This window comes from Mesoplodon mirus (assembly GCF_964341445.2).
Source record: "Mesoplodon mirus genome assembly, chromosome: 15".
NCBI classification, from domain to species: Eukaryota; Metazoa; Chordata; class Mammalia; order Artiodactyla; family Ziphiidae; genus Mesoplodon; species Mesoplodon mirus.
In genome coordinates, this window is record NC_138991.1 from 71,324,731 (window position 1) to 71,344,007 (window position 19,277).

At 38.6% G+C, this 19,277-nt stretch overlaps 1 protein-coding gene across 3 annotated transcripts in view; it reads left to right on the plus strand.

Annotated features, from left to right (window-relative positions):
- The first annotated feature begins 78 nt into the window (after positions 1–78).
- MCM8 (minichromosome maintenance 8 homologous recombination repair factor) overlaps positions 79–19,277 on the plus strand; it is a 37,899-nt gene continuing 18,700 nt past the window's right edge. For all 3 annotated transcript variants that reach the window (XM_082645689.1, XM_082645690.1, XM_082645691.1), the window contains exons 1-10: positions 79–371; positions 3,430–3,576; positions 3,870–3,953; positions 5,713–5,795; positions 7,017–7,166; positions 8,807–8,910; positions 9,714–9,912; positions 13,574–13,659; positions 18,035–18,186; positions 18,431–18,626. In XM_082645689.1, the coding sequence (XP_082501815.1) occupies positions 3,432–3,576; positions 3,870–3,953; positions 5,713–5,795; positions 7,017–7,166; positions 8,807–8,910; positions 9,714–9,912; positions 13,574–13,659; positions 18,035–18,186; positions 18,431–18,626 (1,199 nt within the window). In that variant the 5' untranslated portion in view covers positions 79–371; positions 3,430–3,431. The remainder of the gene's footprint in view (positions 372–3,429; positions 3,577–3,869; positions 3,954–5,712; positions 5,796–7,016; positions 7,167–8,806; positions 8,911–9,713; positions 9,913–13,573; positions 13,660–18,034; positions 18,187–18,430; positions 18,627–19,277) is intronic.

Consider the following 19,277-nt stretch of genomic DNA (forward strand, 5'->3'; position numbering starts at 1 on the left):
ATCACGCCCCTCCGGTCTCGCCGCAGCTTCGGGCGGAAGTTGCGTCACAGAAGCGCCAAAAAAGAACGTGGAAAACTGGGGTTTGGTTAGCAGAGGTGTTGTGGCGCCCTGCTCTAGACATTTTCCGGCTCCGCTGTGCGGCCTCGGTGGAGAAGCTGAGGTCCCCAAGCCGCTCCTACAGATGAGCCTCGATCCCGCGCGGGGACGTCAGGAGAGCCGAAGGTGAAGAGTCTGCGGGGCTTGGGCAGGGACACCTGAGGAGCTCGCACCGCGGAGTCTCCTCTCCGCCCCGTCGTGCTTCCCCCCCGAGAGGAAGGAAGAACCAGCCCAGCCATGAACTAAGAGAGTTTTGGGACCTCCATCTTTTGCAAGTAAGAACTTAGTCTTGAGGAGACGCAAATGAAGTGGGGTATTTAACCAAGCATAGAAGCCCGACGGGTGGCTTTTACCCATTCTCCAGTCCTACCTCTTGCATTTATGTTGGAATTTTTACTAGTTGTTCTCACCATATTACCTCGTTTGAAAAAGATACGGCATGTAGCATCGTCGAAGGAGCACTTCAGCTTGGGAATGTGGAGATGAAGTTTGAGCTCAGTACTGTCAACAGACAACTTTGATCTTGATCAGTTCGCTTCATTTCTCTGGTCTTCAGTTTCTTAACGTATGGTGTGGTCTAGATGATTATCAAAGCCCTGTTAGTGCCCATAACATGAACTTGTTATTAACTTATTTACTAATTTAAATCGCTTTAAATAAAGATGCGGATACGCTGTCTTGTAATGAATTGCACTACAGTCTATGGATATATTCTTATTTATTTTTATCCTTAGGATATGAACTGCTTTATTGAGGTATAGTTGATTTATAATGTTATGTTAGTTACAGGCGTACAACACAGTGATTCAATTTTTATAGATTATACTTCATTTAAATTTTTTTGGGGGGCTGTGTCGGGTCTTAGTTGCGGTGCGAGGGCTCTTCGTTGTGGTGCGCAGGCTTCTCACTAGTTGTGGCGTGCGTGTTTTCTCTTCTTTTCAGTTGTGGCGCGCGGGTTCCAGAGTGTGTGGGCTGTGTAGTTTGCGGCATGCAGGCTCACTAGTTGAGGTGCGTGAGCTCAGTAGTTGTGGCGTGGGGGCTTAGTTGCCCTGCGCCATGTGGAATCTTAGTTCCCTGACCAGGGATCAAACCCGCGTCCCTGCCTTGGAAGGCAGATTCTTTACCACTGGGCCACCAGGGAAGTCCTTATTTTTAATTTCTTGAGGAAGCTCCACACTGTTTTCCATACTGGCTGCACCAGTTTACATTCCCACCAACAGTGTACTAGGGTTCCCTTTTCTCCACATCCTCCCCTACATTTATTATTTGTTGTGTTTTTGACGATAGCCATTATGACCGGTGTGAGGTGATATCTCATTGTGGTTTTGATTTGCATTTCTCTGATGATTAACGATGTTGAGCATCTTTTCATGTGCCTCTTGGCCAACTCTAAGTCTTCTTTGGAAAAATGCCTGTTCAAGTCCTCTGTTCATTTTTTTGGATATTGAGTTGTACGCGTAAACTATTTTCTTCAGCAGACTTTATTTTTTAGAATAGTTGTAGGTTTACAACTATTGTTGTAAAAATTGCACAGAAAGTACAGAGTTCCCATATAGGTCCTCTTCCCTTCCCCCACCCCCAGTTCCCCCATTATTAGCATCTTGCATTAGTGTGATACATTTGTTGCGATTGATGGACCAAAGTTGATACATTGTTATTAAAACCCATAGTTACATTAGGATTCACTCTTTTTGTTGTATAGTTTCGTGGGATTTGACAGATGCATGATTTCATGTCCACCCTTACAGTATCATACAGTATGGTTTCACTGCCCTGTGCTCTACTTATATGAATTATTTTAAAACCCATTTAAAAAAAATTTTTTTTGGCTGCGTTGGGTCTTCGTGGCTGTGCGCAGGCTTTCTCTAGTTGCAGCGACCGTTGTGGTGTGCAGGGTTCTCATTGCGGTGGCTTCTCTTGTAGAGCACAGGCTCTAGGCGCGTGGGCTTCAGTACTTGTGGCACATGGGCTTAGTAGTTGTGGCTTGTGGGCTCCAGAGCGCAGGCTCAGTAGTTGTGGCACACAGGTTTAGTTGCTCCGCAGCAGGTGGGAACTTCCTGGACCAGGGTTCGAACTCGTGTCCCCTGCATTGGCAGGAGGACTCTCAACCACTGTGCCACCAGGGAAGCCCCTTAAAACCCATTTTTAAAGATCACTTATATTTTGATTTATTGCTTTTCAACCAGGAACTATCTTTATGGGTTTGAGTTTAATAAAAATGAGTCTTGGGAATTCCCTGGTGGTCCAGTAGTTAGGACTCAGTGTTTTCACTGCTGTGGGCCCGGGTTCGAGCCCTGATCAGGGAACTAAGATCCTGCAAGCCGCACGGCGTGGCAAAAAATAAAATAAAAATTTTTTTAAAATGAGTATCTCACCATGTACAAAGTAGAAAAAAGCAGCAAGGGATAATAGCCCCCAAAATGATATTAACAAATATGGATATGCTTTCAGAAAAACTTTATTGCATTTCAACAAATTTATCTAAAAATTGCAAATAACCCATCTATCAGTATTGGCCTAGAAATGATCTTGCTTTCATTGTCGTTTTAACACAGTCGTTCTAAATCTGGAAAATTAACTTCTTTTCCATTTTGGCCCCTACAGGAAAAGAAAGGTTGAAACTTGTATGTACCCATCCCACTCCTGTACTTCCCCAGAAAGATCTGTCTTAGATACCTATGTAAGAATATCCAGGGAGTTCCCTGGTGGTCTAGTGGTTAGGATTTGGTGCTTTCACTGCCGTGGCCTGGGTCGGGAAACTGAAATCCCACAAGCCATGCAGTGTGGCCAAAATAAAAAAAGTAAATTAATTAAAAAAAAAAGGATAACCATGTATAGCTGATAAAAGTGGATATGGCACAGCTGGATTGTCTATATATAAGGAGCTATGATGATATATTCCTAATGTCACAGGTCAGGATAATGTTCAGGCAGTGCTGCCCTGTAATAAGTCTCACAACACTACAGAGGTATCTTAGAGTTAATTACCTGTCTTATTTTCATTTCTATTGTGGGAGTTCCATGAAAACAGGTATGGTACCTTTTCTTATACCTTTTCTTATTTTTATCCCATGATAAATCCCATGACAAAAATAAGAAGAGGCGTAAGCATTCAGTATGCTTGGTTAAACATCTGTGGTATGCCTTAAAAAGAGATGAGGATTAGAAGAATTACTGCAGAGTGTTTGGGGTTTGTACCATGCTGTGCAACATTGCTGGTCTCAAACTATAATATATATTAGTTTTTCTTATTTACTATGTTAATACATTTTTAGGAGCACTATTTCTCCTATAGTTTTGATGAGGACTTTCCTAATCTCTATCTTTTAAAAGACATGAATGGAGAGTACAGAGGCAGAGGATTTGGACGGGGAAGATTTCAAAGCTGGAAAAGAAGAAGAGGTGGCGGGAGCTTCTCAGGAAAATGGAGAGAACTAGAGCATAGACGTGACCTGAATAAAGCCACAGGAAAACATCCTGGTAGGGGAGACCAACGATAGTGCAATTTTTTTTTTCCTTCGTGAAGGAATCTGTTCATGCCTGTCATGAAAAGCAGTTTAACTCAAATTTGTCTGTCTTTTATTTGACATTACCCTTAAGGTAATATTTGGATGTTCATATCCAAAATTCTTACTGAAATCTGTAACTTAGATATTCTGTTAATAACATGTCAGGGTCTCGTTGTTATAAGGAGAAGCAAATAGGAAAAAAAATGTTCTGTTTCTATTAACCTAGTATTCTGTTTTCGTGGTTTTGTTTGTTTGTTTTTTCAGAACAAACCCCACAGTCTTTGCTACTACAATCAACGTTGGATCAATTCATACCATATAAAGGCTGGAAGCTTTACGTGTCAGAAGGTAGAGTTAAAAGTGCAAAAAGTACCATAAGTCTTATTTTCTTTAACTTTTTTTGGATGCTACATCTCATATTACTGTTCATTTGGCATATATATATATATATATATGTGTATATATATATATATATATGTGTGTATATATATATATATATATATATATATATATATATATATATACCTTTGAGGGTCACCCCACAAAGCTGTGCTTGGACCTCTGAAGGATATCTTTCAGAGCTGTCCTCAGACCACCAAGGCGAATTAAGCAGGTTGCTGCTGGTAATTCTGGCAGGAGAGTGGCATGGTTGGTGCTTAGAGCTGGAGGCTGGAACTGTAGCTATCCTCTGTAGCTGGAGAGATGCTGAAAAGAATTGGAAACAAGAATAAATTCCTTCCTTACTGCCACCTGCCAGTCTCTAAAGTTGCCTCTAATTGTCAGAATCTTACAGGAGTCTGGGAAATTCCTTGTGCAGATCTTGATTGAAGAATCACAAAGCTGAACATAGAAGAGTAGGCTTGGAATCAAGAGACAACAGCCAACACAGTTTGTGTATTAACATAGTTAAGGAATCTCCTTTTTGTAATCCAGAACATCAGTTAACATCATACGTCTGTCTGTATGGGTTTGGAGAATCATCTTTCCCATGCTCTGATAGTATCATATGTTTGTTATGAGGTATGGGTTTTGTGTTTATGTATATCTGTGTTTTTTTTATCCTCTGGACTGTACTGCTTATGGGCAAGGATCTTGCCCCATACCAGGCACTCAGTATTCATTCTGTGAATGAATGAAGTGCTTTACAGATGTTTTCTGTGTTGAAAGTCTGTTTTTCTCTGGTATATAGAAATGTTATGTTTCATAGTTGATGTGTCTTTTGATGCTTTAGGATGCATTAGCCACTAACACCCACAGTATTTCCCTAGCAGTTAGCTCAGAATACTAGAAGTGATCTTTGGACTGGTTCTAAAAATGGAGTTCACAAGTTGCCTTTGGCCAGTTGTACTTCCAAACTGCTTCATTGTACTGTTTCTCTGTGGGAGACCAATTCAAAAATGTTATAGAACTTTACAATGTGGAAGATAACTTTACAGTTTTGGGACCAGAGTCGGGTGGTAGTCTGCCTCTCCTGATCTCAGGAAGGGATTTGACAAATGGCTATTTGGACTAGTAGGATTTTCTTTGCAAAGAAATAAGAGTTAAAAAATTTTTTTAAACCTCAACATATTTTATTTATTTATTTTTTAACATTTTTGTTGGGGTATAGTTGCTTTACAATGTTGTGTTAGTTTCTACTGTATAACAGACTGAATCAGCTCTACGTATACATATATCCCCATATCCCCTCCCTCTTGCGTCTCCCTCCCACCCTCCCTATCCCGCCCCTCTCGGTGGTCACAGAGCACGGAGCTGATCTCCCTGTGGAGATCACAAGAACCCAAGCTATGCGGCTTGAGTTTTCGCTTTATTATGTAAGCTGTTTGAACTAGCAGGTCTTACTCGGTGTCACAGCTCAATGTAAAGATTTTCAGTTATTGGTGCCTTTAGAGAGAGACACTGCCTATCTGCCTTTCAGATTATGCAGACCTAAACTTGTTTTAGAATCTTATGTTTACATTCTATACCAGTTCTTATCTAAACGTAATCAGAATGTACAGCAATGAGAAGTCATCTACCATGTATATAGTGTTTCTTCTGTCTCATGAAAAATATGCTTGTACGTGTGTAATTTTTATTAGTGCTGATGCCATATTTGTTGGATTAGTTTACAGTGACAGCTCTCCTTTCATTGAGAAGATTCAAGCATTTGAAAATTTTTTCACAAGGCATATTGATTTATACGATAAGGTAAGGTTCTTGCATAACAAAGCTGCTAGTCCACCTTTATGTGTCATCTTATTGAACAGTGTATTTGAGGTGCTAGTGATTGTGATTATAGACACTGGACTGCCTTGGAGTATGAGAGTATGAGAGTATTATTAATACCTACCACAAAGGGTTGTTAAGAGACATAAATAAGTTAATATATTTTAAATATTAGAACTGTGCTTGGCACAAAACTTATAGTACTTATTATCACCATATTTTAAAAAACTTTTTAAATTTAGTTTTATTTATTTTTTATATAGCAAGTTCTTATTAGTTATCTGTTTTATACATATTAGTGCATATATGTCAATCCCAATCTCCCAATTCATCCCACCCCCCACCACCACCACCTTTCCCCCTTGGTGTCCATATGTTTGTTCTCTACATCTGTGTCTCTATTTCTGCCCTGCAAACCGGTTCATCTGTACCATTTTTCTAGGTTCCACATGTATGCGTTAATATACGATATTTGTTTGTCTCCTTCTGACTTACTTTACTCTGTATGACAGTCTCTAAATTCATCCATGTCTCTACAAATGACCCAGTTTCGTTCCTTTTTATGGCTGAGTAATATTCCATTGTATATATATATATATACCACATCTTCTTTATCCATTCATCTGTCGATGGGCATTTAGGTTGCTTCCATGACCTGGCTATTGTGAACAGTGCTGCAATGAACATTGGGGTGCATGTGTCTTTTTGAATTATGGTTTTCTCTGGGCATAATGCCCAGTAGTGGGACTGCTGGGTCATATGGTAATTCTATTTTTAGCTTTTTAAGGAACCTTCATATTGTTCTCCATAGTGACTGTATCAATTTACAATCCCACCAACAGTGCAAGAGGGTTCCCTTTTCTCCACACCCTCTCCAGCATTTGTTGTCTGTAGATTTTCTGATGATGCCCATTCTAACTGGTGTCAGGTGATACCTCATTGTAGTTTTGATTTGCATTTCTCTAATAATTAGTGATGTTGAGCAGCTTTTCATGTGCTTCTTGCCCATCTGTATGTCTTCTTTGGAGAAATGTCTATTTAGGTCTTATACCCATTTTTTGATTGGGTTTGTTTTTTTAATATTGAGCTGCAGGAGCTGATATTATCACTATATTAACATTATATGCTTTCTCAAAGTATGTGATTGAATGCTCATATATGGTAAAAAAGCAATCATTATTTTCATACCTTAATATTTTATAGGATGAAATAGAAAGAAAGGGAAGTATTTTGGTGGATTTTAAAGAACTGACAAAAGATGACGAAATAGCTAAGTTGATACCAAATATAGCAAATGAATTAAGGGATACACCTGACAAAACCCTGGCTTGCATGGGTCTGGCAATACATCAGGTAAGTGTTGATTTTGTGAGACTTTTGTCAAAATTTTAAAGGAAGATTTCACAGTAACTACCTTCTCTAAAAGATTCTTAGTTTTTACCAACAGACCTTTGCTAGAACTGAAAGGTTGCTATCCTGTCAGAGGAAGACTTCATAGGCATGGTGGGGTTTAGGGTGTGTCTTAAAGTGGTACTGAGGACTGGACATAAAGCAGAGGAGGTCAGGGTATCCAGGTGAGGGTTCATTACAAAGATTCGTTGCAAATATGTATACAGTGCTAGGGACCCAAGGCTGGGAACCTTGGCTGTTGTCTTCAGACTCCTCTCACTCATTAGTTCTTTTTTTTTTTTAATTAATTAATTAATTTATTTATTTTTGGCTGTGTTGGGTCTTCTATGCTGCGTGCGGGCTTTCTCTAGTTGCGGTGAGCAGGGGCTACTCTTCGTTGCGGTGCATGAACTTCTCACTGCGGTGGCTTCTCTTGTTGCGGAGCACAGGCTCTAGGCGCACGGGCTTCAGTAGTTGTGGCACACGGGCTCAGTACTTGTGGCTCACAGGCTCTAGAGCGCAGGTTCAGTAGTTGTGGCGCACAGGCTTAGTTGCTCTGCGGCGTGTGGGATCTTCCCGGACCAGGGCTCGAACCTGTGTCCCCTGCGTTGGCAGGTGGATTTTTAACCACTGTGCCACCAGGGAAGTCCTTCTCATAAGTTCTTCATGTCTAAATTACCACATCCTTTCACTTCTATTTCTAAAATATCTCTTAAATCCGCCTCTTTTCCATCCTTAACAGCCTCTGTCGTAAGACTTCATTATCTTTCCTTAACTGTTGCCATATGTGGTAAAACACGATTTGTCCTTGGAAACTGTGGTGACTCTTTCCTGCCAAATGATATCCAAACCCTCTGTGTGGCACTGAAAGCCTTCCATAACCTGGTTCAACTTCCTCTCCCTGCTCTCCTTCATTCATTGCCATCCAGCTAAACTAAGCTTCCTCTAGGATTCTTACACGTGCTGTCCATTTGGCATAGAATGCCCCTTGCCTCACACGTCCAAATGTCTTGGGCCTAACTCAGTTGTCACCCTGAAACCTTTCTCATGACCCCTTTTCAAAACTCACATGGTTTTTCTGTCTGTAAATCTTTATGGTAGCAATTATAGCTGCATGTTTGCATCTCATTTTTTCAGACTGGCAGCATACTGCCTTGTACACAAGTAGATGTTAAATATTTATTTTACTGAATGTCAAATGCCAAGGAAGTAAATATTGGTTATTTCAAAAGTCATCTTTATTTTCCTTATCTTAATCACTGAATTTGGAGAAGTAGAAGATATTTTTTCTCCAGAATCCGTCCAGAATAGCTTTGGGGGGCTACTGTAAGGACTTTTAATACTAGGTTTAGTTGAGACAGAAGGTAGCAGACAGGGATGCTGGAGTTTTCCAGCCCAAGGACTGCAAAATCCCAGGTAAAACATAATCCACTATAAAATAAGTAATCATAATTAAATATCAGAATTTTAAAGGGCAGTTAGAGTTCTGTTAATATGCTCTTCTGAACTGTTTATATTCTTAACTTCATATTCTCTATAAAAGAGTTCTGCTTCAAGAGGATATCTTGTTTTCAAACTTTTGAGTAAATGTCTGTCTTGTCTAGGTGTTAACTAAGGATCTTGAAAGGCATGCAGCTGAGTTACAAGCCCAAGAAGGATTGTCTAGAAATGGGGAAACAATGGTAAATGTGCCACACATTCATACAAGGTGAGGAATTTGCTGGTGTTGAAGTATTATTCAGAAACAGGCATTAAAGACTATTTAAGAGTGAGAACCTCATTTTATAAACCCAAAGAAATCAGTAAAAAGCATATGAGTTTCTTACTAACTCATTGGTCATCACACCCAAGTGAACCTGCTGAATTTGAAGAGATCATGATAGAAATAAGCTTTTTCTGCCTAAATAAGTTGATTTGTGAACCTGCAAATTTTTGTAAGCATTGATTTTGGATGTATGCTTATCAAGACCCTGCTATTTACATTTAATAATCCATGTGATACACTAAGTGGTGTGATTAAAATTTGTTAATATTACTATTTAATAGAAATAGATTTCTATTAAACACAGAGAACAAATGGAATTTTTTCTTGAATTCAATTTTTTATTGTATTATAAGATTTTAAATTCTCATTAGAAGAGATGAATAAGGTAATCATCCAGGTTGTTTGTTTGGTTTTTTTTTCCTTAGAATTTAAAAAAGACATTTCCTAACATTTCTCGAAAAAGAAGTTGGAGACTCAGAAGTTGCTGAATCTGAGACTTTCCTTTTGGCATTATTTTTTTCCTTTTTCCCTAGAGAACAGCCAGCGAGACAAGAGGAAAAGGGAAGATTTAACTTTTTTTTTTTTAAGAATGATTTAATACTTGTAAAATTCCTGATATATATGGGCGTGATATGGTTTGAGAATTCCATAATTGCTTCTAAAAGGGACTTGTGAAAATGCAGACAACCTCAGCTTTCTGCTCATTGTAAATGTATAGATAAATATGTTCCTGTTTTTGTTTTTAGGGTATACAACTATGAGCCCTTAACACAGCTCAAGAATGTCCGAGCAAATTACTATGGAAAATACATTGCTCTGAGAGGCACAGTTGTTCGCGTCAGTAATATAAAGCCTCTTTGTACCAAGATGGCTTTTCTTTGTGCTGCATGTGGAGAAATTCAGAGTTTTTCTCTTCCAGATGGAAAATATAATCTTCCCACAAAGGTGATACCATGTTCTTTAACTACTTCCTTCTTTATCTTGGTAAAGAAGGCAAATCAATTTACAGAAAACATTTCCCAGTGTTTCTAAATGCAGAGCTTATTTTTATTGTTTATTTTCAGTTTTTAAATTATAAAATACTTCAGGGTACAGAAAATAAAGAAACGAAACATCTCTACCCACCCCTCAGAATTTACATTTTGCCAGCTCCAGCTGTATCTTGAAAGAGGTAAAGCATTACTGGTACAGCTTTTGTCTCTTTTTTACTCCTTGCTTGTACCATTCCCAGAGACAGTCATTATCCTGAAGTTAATTTGTATTCTTTCCGTTCATATTTTTATAGTTTGACTTAATAGGTACACATATTGTTTTCTTTCCTTTATTCTGCTGTTGGAAAGTGATGCATTCCTTTTTTGTTAATTTTTTTTAAACTATGAATTTTAAAACTATAGAAAAGTGTAGAGAATAATGTAACTAATATCTGTGTACTACCATTATGAGTTGGCAAATATTTAGCTAATTTTTTTACAAAAAATATTAAGTGTTATAAAGGTAAAGTCTCTGTTTCCTCCTCAGTTCCATTAACTTTGTTCCACCCCTAGAGCCACTATTCTGAAATCAGCATGAATTCCTCAAGTCTGCATTTTCATATTTGACTATATATGTAGGATTTGTTTTGTTTATGTTTACGTAAATGATACACTGAATGTAACAAATGACAGCTTTTTTTCATTTGGTTATTTTGGAGTTCTACCTGTCTTAATATCTAGTTATATCTAATTAGATATAATTATATCTAATTCTTGCTAGATATAATTATATCTAATTCTTATATCTAATTCTTTCATTTATTGTGTGGAGTAAATGAATAGCCACTGTTTATCCATGCTCTTGGCAGACACTGTGCTGTTTCCAGTTTTTCACAATTTCAAATAATGCTGCAGAGAACATTCTTGTACATGTCTCCTTAGCAGAGGAATTTCTCGGTTATATGCTATGCTTATTTTTCACTTTTTTAGATGTTGCCAAAGTACTTTTCAGAATGTTGGTCCCAACTTACACCCCTGCTGGTGGTGTTAAGGGATTACCATCTCCCCATATTTTCATTTACACTTGGTATTGTTAGGTTTTTAAATTTTTGCCACACTGATGGGTGTAAAATGGCATTTCATTTTTAATATGAATTTCTGTGGTTTCTGTTATGTTTGAGCATCTTTTCACATCTTTATTGGCCATTCGGTTTCTTTCTTTATTGAATTTTCTGTTCATTTTTCTGTTTATACTATTGATAGGAGTTCTTTATGAATTCTAGATACTGAGCATTGATTTCTTACATTATAGATATTTTCTCCCAGTCTTTAGTTTATCTTTTAACTTTGTGGTACATTTTTTGTTTTAGAGTTTTATCAATACATTTTGACATGGTTAAATTGATCAGTCTTTTTCCTATGACTTTTACATTTTCTGCATGGCTTAAGAAGGCCTTCCTCACTCACTCATTATAAACATCTCTCTTACATTTACTTCCAATACTTATAAGTCTTGTTTTTTCTATTTAGATCTTTCATCCATCTGAAATTTAATTTTGTGAATGGCATAAAGCTAAGGATCTAATTTTATTCTTTTAGGTGGAAAGCCAGTTGTCGCCATTTATTAATTAAGCCCTCTATTTCTACTGATGTGTAATACATCATCTGTAGTACACTGTGCTCCCATAGACATAGTGAGTCTGTTTTATTTCACTGGTCCTGTACCAGGTCTACACAATCCTATTTACATTGACCTTATTTTTTTTTTTTTTTTTTTTTTTCTTTTTGCGGTACGCGGGCCTCTCACTGTTGTGGCCTCTCCCGTTGCGGAGCACAGGCTCCGGATGCGCAGGCCCAGCGGCCATGGCTCACGGGCCCAGCCGCTCCACGGCATATGGGATCCTCCCAGACCGGGGCACGAACCCGTATCCCCTGCATCGGCAGGCGGACTCTCAACCACTGCGCCACCAGGGAGGCCCTACATTGACCTTATTAAAACTTCTGGTAAGGTAGAAAGACTTGCCATACCGATTCTTCTTTTCCAGAGTTGCCTTTATCATCCTTAGACTTTAATAAGTTTAACATTTATTACATTTTTACTAAGATTGAAATTCCTAAGGCTTCCTTCTCTTGTAGGAAGAACAAAGTATGTTAGATTCAGCCATTGGTTCTGAATAATCAATGGTGTTGGTAAATGGGTGTCACCTACTATTTGGGCTTAAGATTCAGGACTGCCTTTAGGTCAGAGAGGCCAGATTTTTTTTTTTCCCCCTTTGGCTCGTTTGGCTCGAATCTTAGTTCCCTGACCAGGGATTGAACCTGTGACCTCAGCAGTGAAAATACAGTCTTAACAACTGGGCCTCCAGGGAATTCCTTGGAGAGGCCAGAATTTAAATCCTGATTTAAATCGGATATTTTCTGTAAACATTATTATGTCAAGGTGTTTCCATGCCCTCTAATACAGTAGGTAGTAACGCTGACTTCATTACTCGTGTCTGAACTTCAGTGAATCAAAGTGATCAGAAAGACAGTTGTTCCAGCTGATCTCCGTTCCAGTCACTATTGCTGCATAACTAATCACCCTACAGCATAGTGGCTCAAAATAACAACAATCATTTTATTATTTCACATGGTGTCTGTGGGTCAGGAGTTTGGAAGAACTGGTTGGCTGGGTACTTCTGGCTCTTGGTCTCTTATGGAGCTGGAATAGCAAGCGACTGGACTGACTGGGCACTGGCCAGCATCTCTCCTCCACGTTGTCTTTCTGTGTGGGCTGGTTTTGGCTTCTTGCACACAGTATGGCAGCTCAGGACACTCATTCTGCTCACATGACTGCCAATAGCTTCAAGAGACAGAGGTCCAGCTGACAGGCAGAAATGGCTTTGCCTCTTTCGAAGCAGCCTCAGAGGTCAGGCAGCATTACTTCTGTCACATTCGGTTGGTTACAAAGTGAGTCACAAGCCTGTTCACATTCCAGGAGGGGGAAATTAGACTCCAGCTCTTTATAGGGGAGTGGCAAGGTTCTAGAAAGGTTTGAAGGGTGATACTATTACAACCGTATTTGGAAAACACAGTCTGCCACAGTCTCTGTATTTATAAATGCATCTTGAGGTACAAACAGCAAACAAATGACTTACGAAAACTTGAACACAACTGACTTACATGTTGAGGACTGCCTGTGTGGTACAATAAATATTATACTATACAAACAGTGCAAAAGGAGGTTAGATAGGAGAATTGGGGATTAAAGAAGACCCAGGAGAGGCTTTTGAAAAGGGGAGGATTGGGGCTGGGTATGTGGGACTGGATACAAGGGGATGCTCAAGGATTGGGAGACTACTTGGGCACGAAGGAAGGAATAAGTGCTTGGTGTGACAGGTGTGTAAAGAGACTTGCATACCCACAGCAGAAAGAATAAGAGCAGTCATCAAGAGGGACCAGCTGAAAAAGTGCCTCAAAAACAAAATCAATACAGAAGAAAATAGAAAGTCATTGCAGCTTTTAGTTCATCTTACTTTAATACCATTCTGGGACCAACTTTTAAACCACTACTAAATGAAGCATTTTAACTTGAATTTTCCTGAGGTATGATTGTAGTTTATCAAAATTTAAATGAGAATTAATCTTGTTGGCAGTGTCCTGTGCCTGCATGTCGAGGGAAGTCGTTTACTGCTCTCCGAAGCTCTCCTCTCACAGTTACGATGGACTGGCAGTCAATCAAGTAAGCAATCGGACTATTAAATAAAAGGCAGGTTTTAGAGCCCTCATACTGCCAAGTAAATCTACAGTATTCCTGTATTATACTTCGATTCTTATCTGTAGATTGTGATAAGGTTTACTTGGTGCAGAGTTATGTGTTGGAGTGATAATTGTCTTTATTTGAGATTTGTTTTCTATCAGATTCCAGAAAGGATTTAATGTACAAGTATTATGTCCTTTTGCTATTGAGAAATCATTTTATATCTCATTTATGTGACTCATTGAATTGGATGTATATATAAGCAAAGCTGTATGTTTCATTCCATAATGTGATATCCTAGAAATAATATTGTTTTGAAGTTTTAAAATAGAGAATCCCTTAGAAATAGATATGTTTCATCTTATGTTCACAGTATCCATGAGGCATTTTCTATAGGTGATTAAAAAAAACTTTTTTTTTTAAGTCAGATAGTTTTCTCTATGTGTGTATATTTTTAACAATTTATTCCATTTTTTTCTGGCTGTAGTCCCACAACTCATCCCTAAATATAAAATAATGGGTAGTTTTGAAGTCAGGGTGCTATCCAGGAAACTTGGCTGAAACAGATGGTCTTTAAAAACTAGGAACATAGGGGAAAAGTGAAGTAGATTGCTACCAAACCCTGTCCTAGCTTGACCTAATGCCCTATAAAAACCAAGACCGATATATACAGTAATTAACTGTGCACTATGCTGAGGTCTTTACAGACACTCCATTTTATAAAAGATGACATGTTTAAAACTCTGGAGTGTGATCATGTGGGGGAGCCTGGTTTCCAGCCCATGTCTATAGCACTTCCACCACTGAAGGGGGTGGTGAGGTCCTCAAAGGTGCTCTAAGGTTCACAGTACATGCATAGAAAATTCAGAGTGGTTTAATTATTTGAACAAAATTTCTTTGTTTTCAGGTAAAAATAGACTAAAAATAGGCTTAAATATTTTAACTGGATTAGAATGGTAATCTCCTAATATTAGGAAATCAAACTTAGGGGGGTAGATGATTGAGAAAAGGAGGACATTTAAGTCCTTTTCTTGAGTTTTTGAAAGTAAGGTATTGTTCCGGTTCATTTTAAATGAGTTAGTTATAGTAAAACTTCGTTAATGCAATATTAGCTTACATAATTAATTGTTTTATTCTATGGCTATATAGGTACGTAAAATGATTTTTTGCCCTACAAGAAAGGCCTCCTTCCGGCCATATACAGTAAACTCAGTTTCAATTTTTTCTGAGCCTTAGCTTGGATGGCCATAAGGAATTAAGTTATTGTTTCTCAACTAGTGCACCGAAATGTTTGGATGAGCCAAGGTGACAGCTTTATTGTGTATATCAGAATCGAAGGCTTACAGTCGCAGCAGTCCCAGTTCTAGAAGTTCATCTGATGAAGGCAGTCACAACACGTGCAGACACAGCTTGCCGAAAGTATGCTTTCACAGTGTTGATAACCAAAAATGGAGAATAGCCGAAACATCTGAAGAAAATATTATAAAATGGATGGTACCATGAATTATTGTGTAGCCACTAAGTATGATGATGTAGGAGAGTGTTTTGAAATGACATCCAAAAATGTTTGCAATGAATTTAGTGATAACGCAGGTCACAGAATGTTCTCTACTGTACAACACTGACTTTCTTTAAAAAAAAACAAACACTGGTAAATACAAAAACATGTTGAGAGTATACTGTCTGGGAGGTCAGATGAAAGTAATTGTTATGTTTTTCTTTCTGTTCATCTGTGTTTTTAAATGTTTACAAAGGTGACACATAGAAATATGTGTTCCTTTAATAAGAAAAGTCTAAAAATATACTGTTTTTCTTTTTTTTTTTTTTTTTGGCTGCTTTGGGTCTTTGTTGCTGCGTGCGGGCTTTCTCTAGTTCTGGTGAGTGGGGGCTACTCTTTGTTGCAGTGTGCCGGCTTCTTATTGTGGTGTCTTGTCTTGCTGTGGAGCACGGGCTCTAGGCATGCGGGCTTCAGTAGTTGTGGCTTGCAGGCTCTAGAGAGCAGGCTCAGTAGTTGTGGTGCACAGGCTTAGTTGCTCCACGGCCTGTGGGATCTTCCCGGACCAGGGATCGGACCCATGTCCCCTGCATTGTGGCAGGTGGATTCTTAACCACTGCGCCACCAGGGAAGTCCCTAGAAATATACTTTTTTAAAGCAAGGTGATCTTAGCATGTTGTGTCACTCTGACACTTCTCATTGCCGTTCGCCAGTGTTTAAATATGCATTGAGGGTGAAAGTAGTGGGTAACCATGGAGCACGGTTTGTGCTTACGTTCATCATTTAAGTGATTAAATTAAAAAGTTTTAAAGTAATGTGTATGTTTTTAAACACTCAATCGGCATAGAAGGCCACAGTTCCCACAACTTCTTGTTGCCTTGTACATGATTCTAGACAACATTCTTATGTCTCTTCCTTCACTTTACTTATCCACTCTGTGAGCTGAGAATGTTAGAGACATGGTACCTGCTGTCCCTTCTCCCCTTCCACCTTTTCTCAGTATGACGTTGCTTTTAAATTGTCAAGGTTTACTTCTGTTTTCTAATGAGAATTATCTTCCATGTTTTATTCATAGGTCATATCTAATGAAACCAACAAACAGCACTTACATGTTTATGATAACGTAAATACTGTTCAACAAAGAATCAAGTCAGGTGATCAGATGGCAAGAGAAAGAAGTGTAATTTGTGTCACTGGGTTGTTTTGTTTTGTTGGGCTTTTTTGCCCCTTAAAGGAAAATGATCCAAGCATCAAAATCAAAAAGGATTCTTTTCTTATACTCCACTGAATTATCCCATATTTTAACATGCTTCGTATTTGGACTATAACTTTGTTGTTTAGCACTTTTCCTACTCGTCGTAATCTTTTTATCCATGGTGTTCTCAAAACGTCTGAGTCTATCTAGTCACGTCTTCATCCTGCTTGATACTGATTGGCCCTTTTCTTCTAGAGTTGTCTTCAACTCTAGAATATCTATTTTCTATTTTCTCTCTTTGGGCTTCTTATCAGGTGTATCCATTCAATTGTTTGTCCTTCACCCTTTGTTTTCTTTATGCTGCTCTTTTCTAGATTTCTTTGGCTTTTGCTTGTATCCCTTCTGTAAGTGTTTGATTTTTATAAACATATCTTTAATTTTTCTGATCTCACACTTGTTTTCCAATAGCTTCTTTTTCATAGCAGCTCATTCTTGTTTTATGATGGTAACATTTTCTCAGAAACTCTTAAGCAGTTTTTTCTTTGTTTTTAATGCTTTTCTCCTTCTTTAATTATTGCCATTTCATCCTCAAATATCTGATGAGGAATGAGAAATTATTTGGAGTAGGTAAGATAGGTTTCCTTTGCTATTTTTTAGGTAGGAGTTTTTCTTCAAAAAGCCTCATCCCTAGATAGAGGGTAGGGTTTTGACGACCAGATCTTGCTTTATGAATGTGTTTTTGAATTTGGCTTGGGCTCCTCAAATGCCAGGATGAGGAGGCTTATGCTGGAGCTCTGATATCCTCTCTGGACACCTTAGTTCCCCTCATAGAGTAGATGCCTCTGTTTCCTTAAAACAGTGCTCTGGTTTTTGCCAGGTGGGGAAGCCTGATGGCTTTCCTGGGATGCTCTCCTTCTTCTTCTACCCACCTATGCACCCATCTTCCGAATAATTTCTGAACAGCTATTCTGCGACTTGTCTTTCAGTTGATTATCCTGTTTTGTTTCAGCCATCTGCTCCCACTCGCCATTCCTGCCACCTCCAACTTAGAAGCCTCTCTAGGGCTGAGAACATTGGCTCCCACTTCTCTTGTACCCTTGTAAATTTTTCCTGTGTGTATTCTGGAATTCATTTGATTTTATCCATCAATACTTTCCAATTTGCTGTTTTATAAAGTTTCATTAATATCTCTTATTTGTTGACGGCACCTCTGCATGCCCCAAAACTTCTCTTCACTCTTTTAGTGACTGTTATTTTGGTGGACACTTTAGAGGGAAGGTAGGCAAATGCATGCGCCCATTCTGCCATCTTTTTTTTTTTTTAAATATATTTATGTATTTATTTGGCTGTGCTGGGTCTTAGTTGCAGCATGCGAACTCTTAGTTGCAGCATGTGGGACCTAGTTCCCTGACCAGGGATCGAACCCAGCCCCCCTGCATTGCGAGCACGGAGTCTTAGCCACTGGACCACCAGGGAAGTCCCTCTGCTATCTTTAATTGGAAATGGCTGAAGTAGTTTTAGATATACCATTGAACCTTTTCTTTTTTTTTTTTTAACTAACTGCCCTTTATCTAGCTCAGCACCATGTGGACCGTGAATAGTTAATATGTTGACAAAATAACCCAAAGTCAGTGTATGTACTGACTGAAAATTGTTTAACTTTTTAGAATCCAGGAGTTGATGTCTGATGATCAGCGAGAAGCAGGTCGGATTCCACGAACAATAGAATGTGAGCTTGTTCACGATCTTGTGGATAGCTGTGTCCCAGGAGACACAGTGACTATCACTGGAGTTGTCAAAGTCTCAAATGCTGAGGAAGGTGTGGTATAACTTTCCTCAATTCTGTTGTCGCTCAGTAGTTTGTCAGCATTCATCTTTTCCGTTTTTAAGATACTTCTGAATTTCCATTAATTTAAAGAACTTGATTCTTATATAGGTGAAACTTTTCCTCTAAAATAAAAGTTTATTTATAGCTCACCATGCCTTTCTTTTACAGTCTACTTCAGTCTTTGTAAGGAAAATGAAAATACCAATTACTGTGTATCATACTTTGAAATTTACAGGTTCTCGAAATAAGAATGACAAATGCATGTTCCTTTTGTACATTGAAGCAAATTCTGTTAGCAATAGCAAAGGACAGAAAACAAAGGCTTCCGAGGATGGGTGTAAGCATGGAACGTTGATGGAGTTCTCACTTAAGGACCTTTATGCCATCCAGGAGATTCAATCTGAAGAAAACCTGTTTAAACTCATTGTCAAGTATGTATGAGGTTATCTCAAGTTTTATTTTATCATGTGCATGTTGGGGGTGCTCTTGGCTACCAGTAACTGAAAACTTGTCAAAATGTTTGCAAATTACAATTCATTAGACATCTTTAGACCTGTGCAGCCAAGTCATTGAAAGAAGGAGACTTAAAGGGTGAACTGTGTACATAATATTTAAAGAAGGGATAAAATTTCATTTTTTCAGTTCAATTCAAAGAATCAGAATAAATAAGGCTATATATGAATATATGAAGTATTATGTTGAATATAAAGAAGTATTTTACATTTGTCAATTGTATAGATAGGAACAAACAAAAAGGACAGGGTGGAAGAGGTATAATCCAGCTAATCACCCATCTTTGTACAGCCCGTAAGCTGAGTGGTTTTTACATTTTTTCATAGCTGAAAAAAATTAAAAGAATATTTCATGACACACAAAACTACATGAAGTTCAAATTCTGCTATCCATAAGTAAACTTTTACCTCACTTTTTTTTTTTTTTTTTTTTTTTTTGCGGTACGCGGGCCTCTCACTGCTGTGGCCTCTCCCGTTGCGGAGCACAGGCTCCGGACGCACAGGCTCAGCGGCCGTGGCTCACGGGCCTAGCCGCTGCATGGCATGTGGGATCTTCCCAGACTGGGGCAC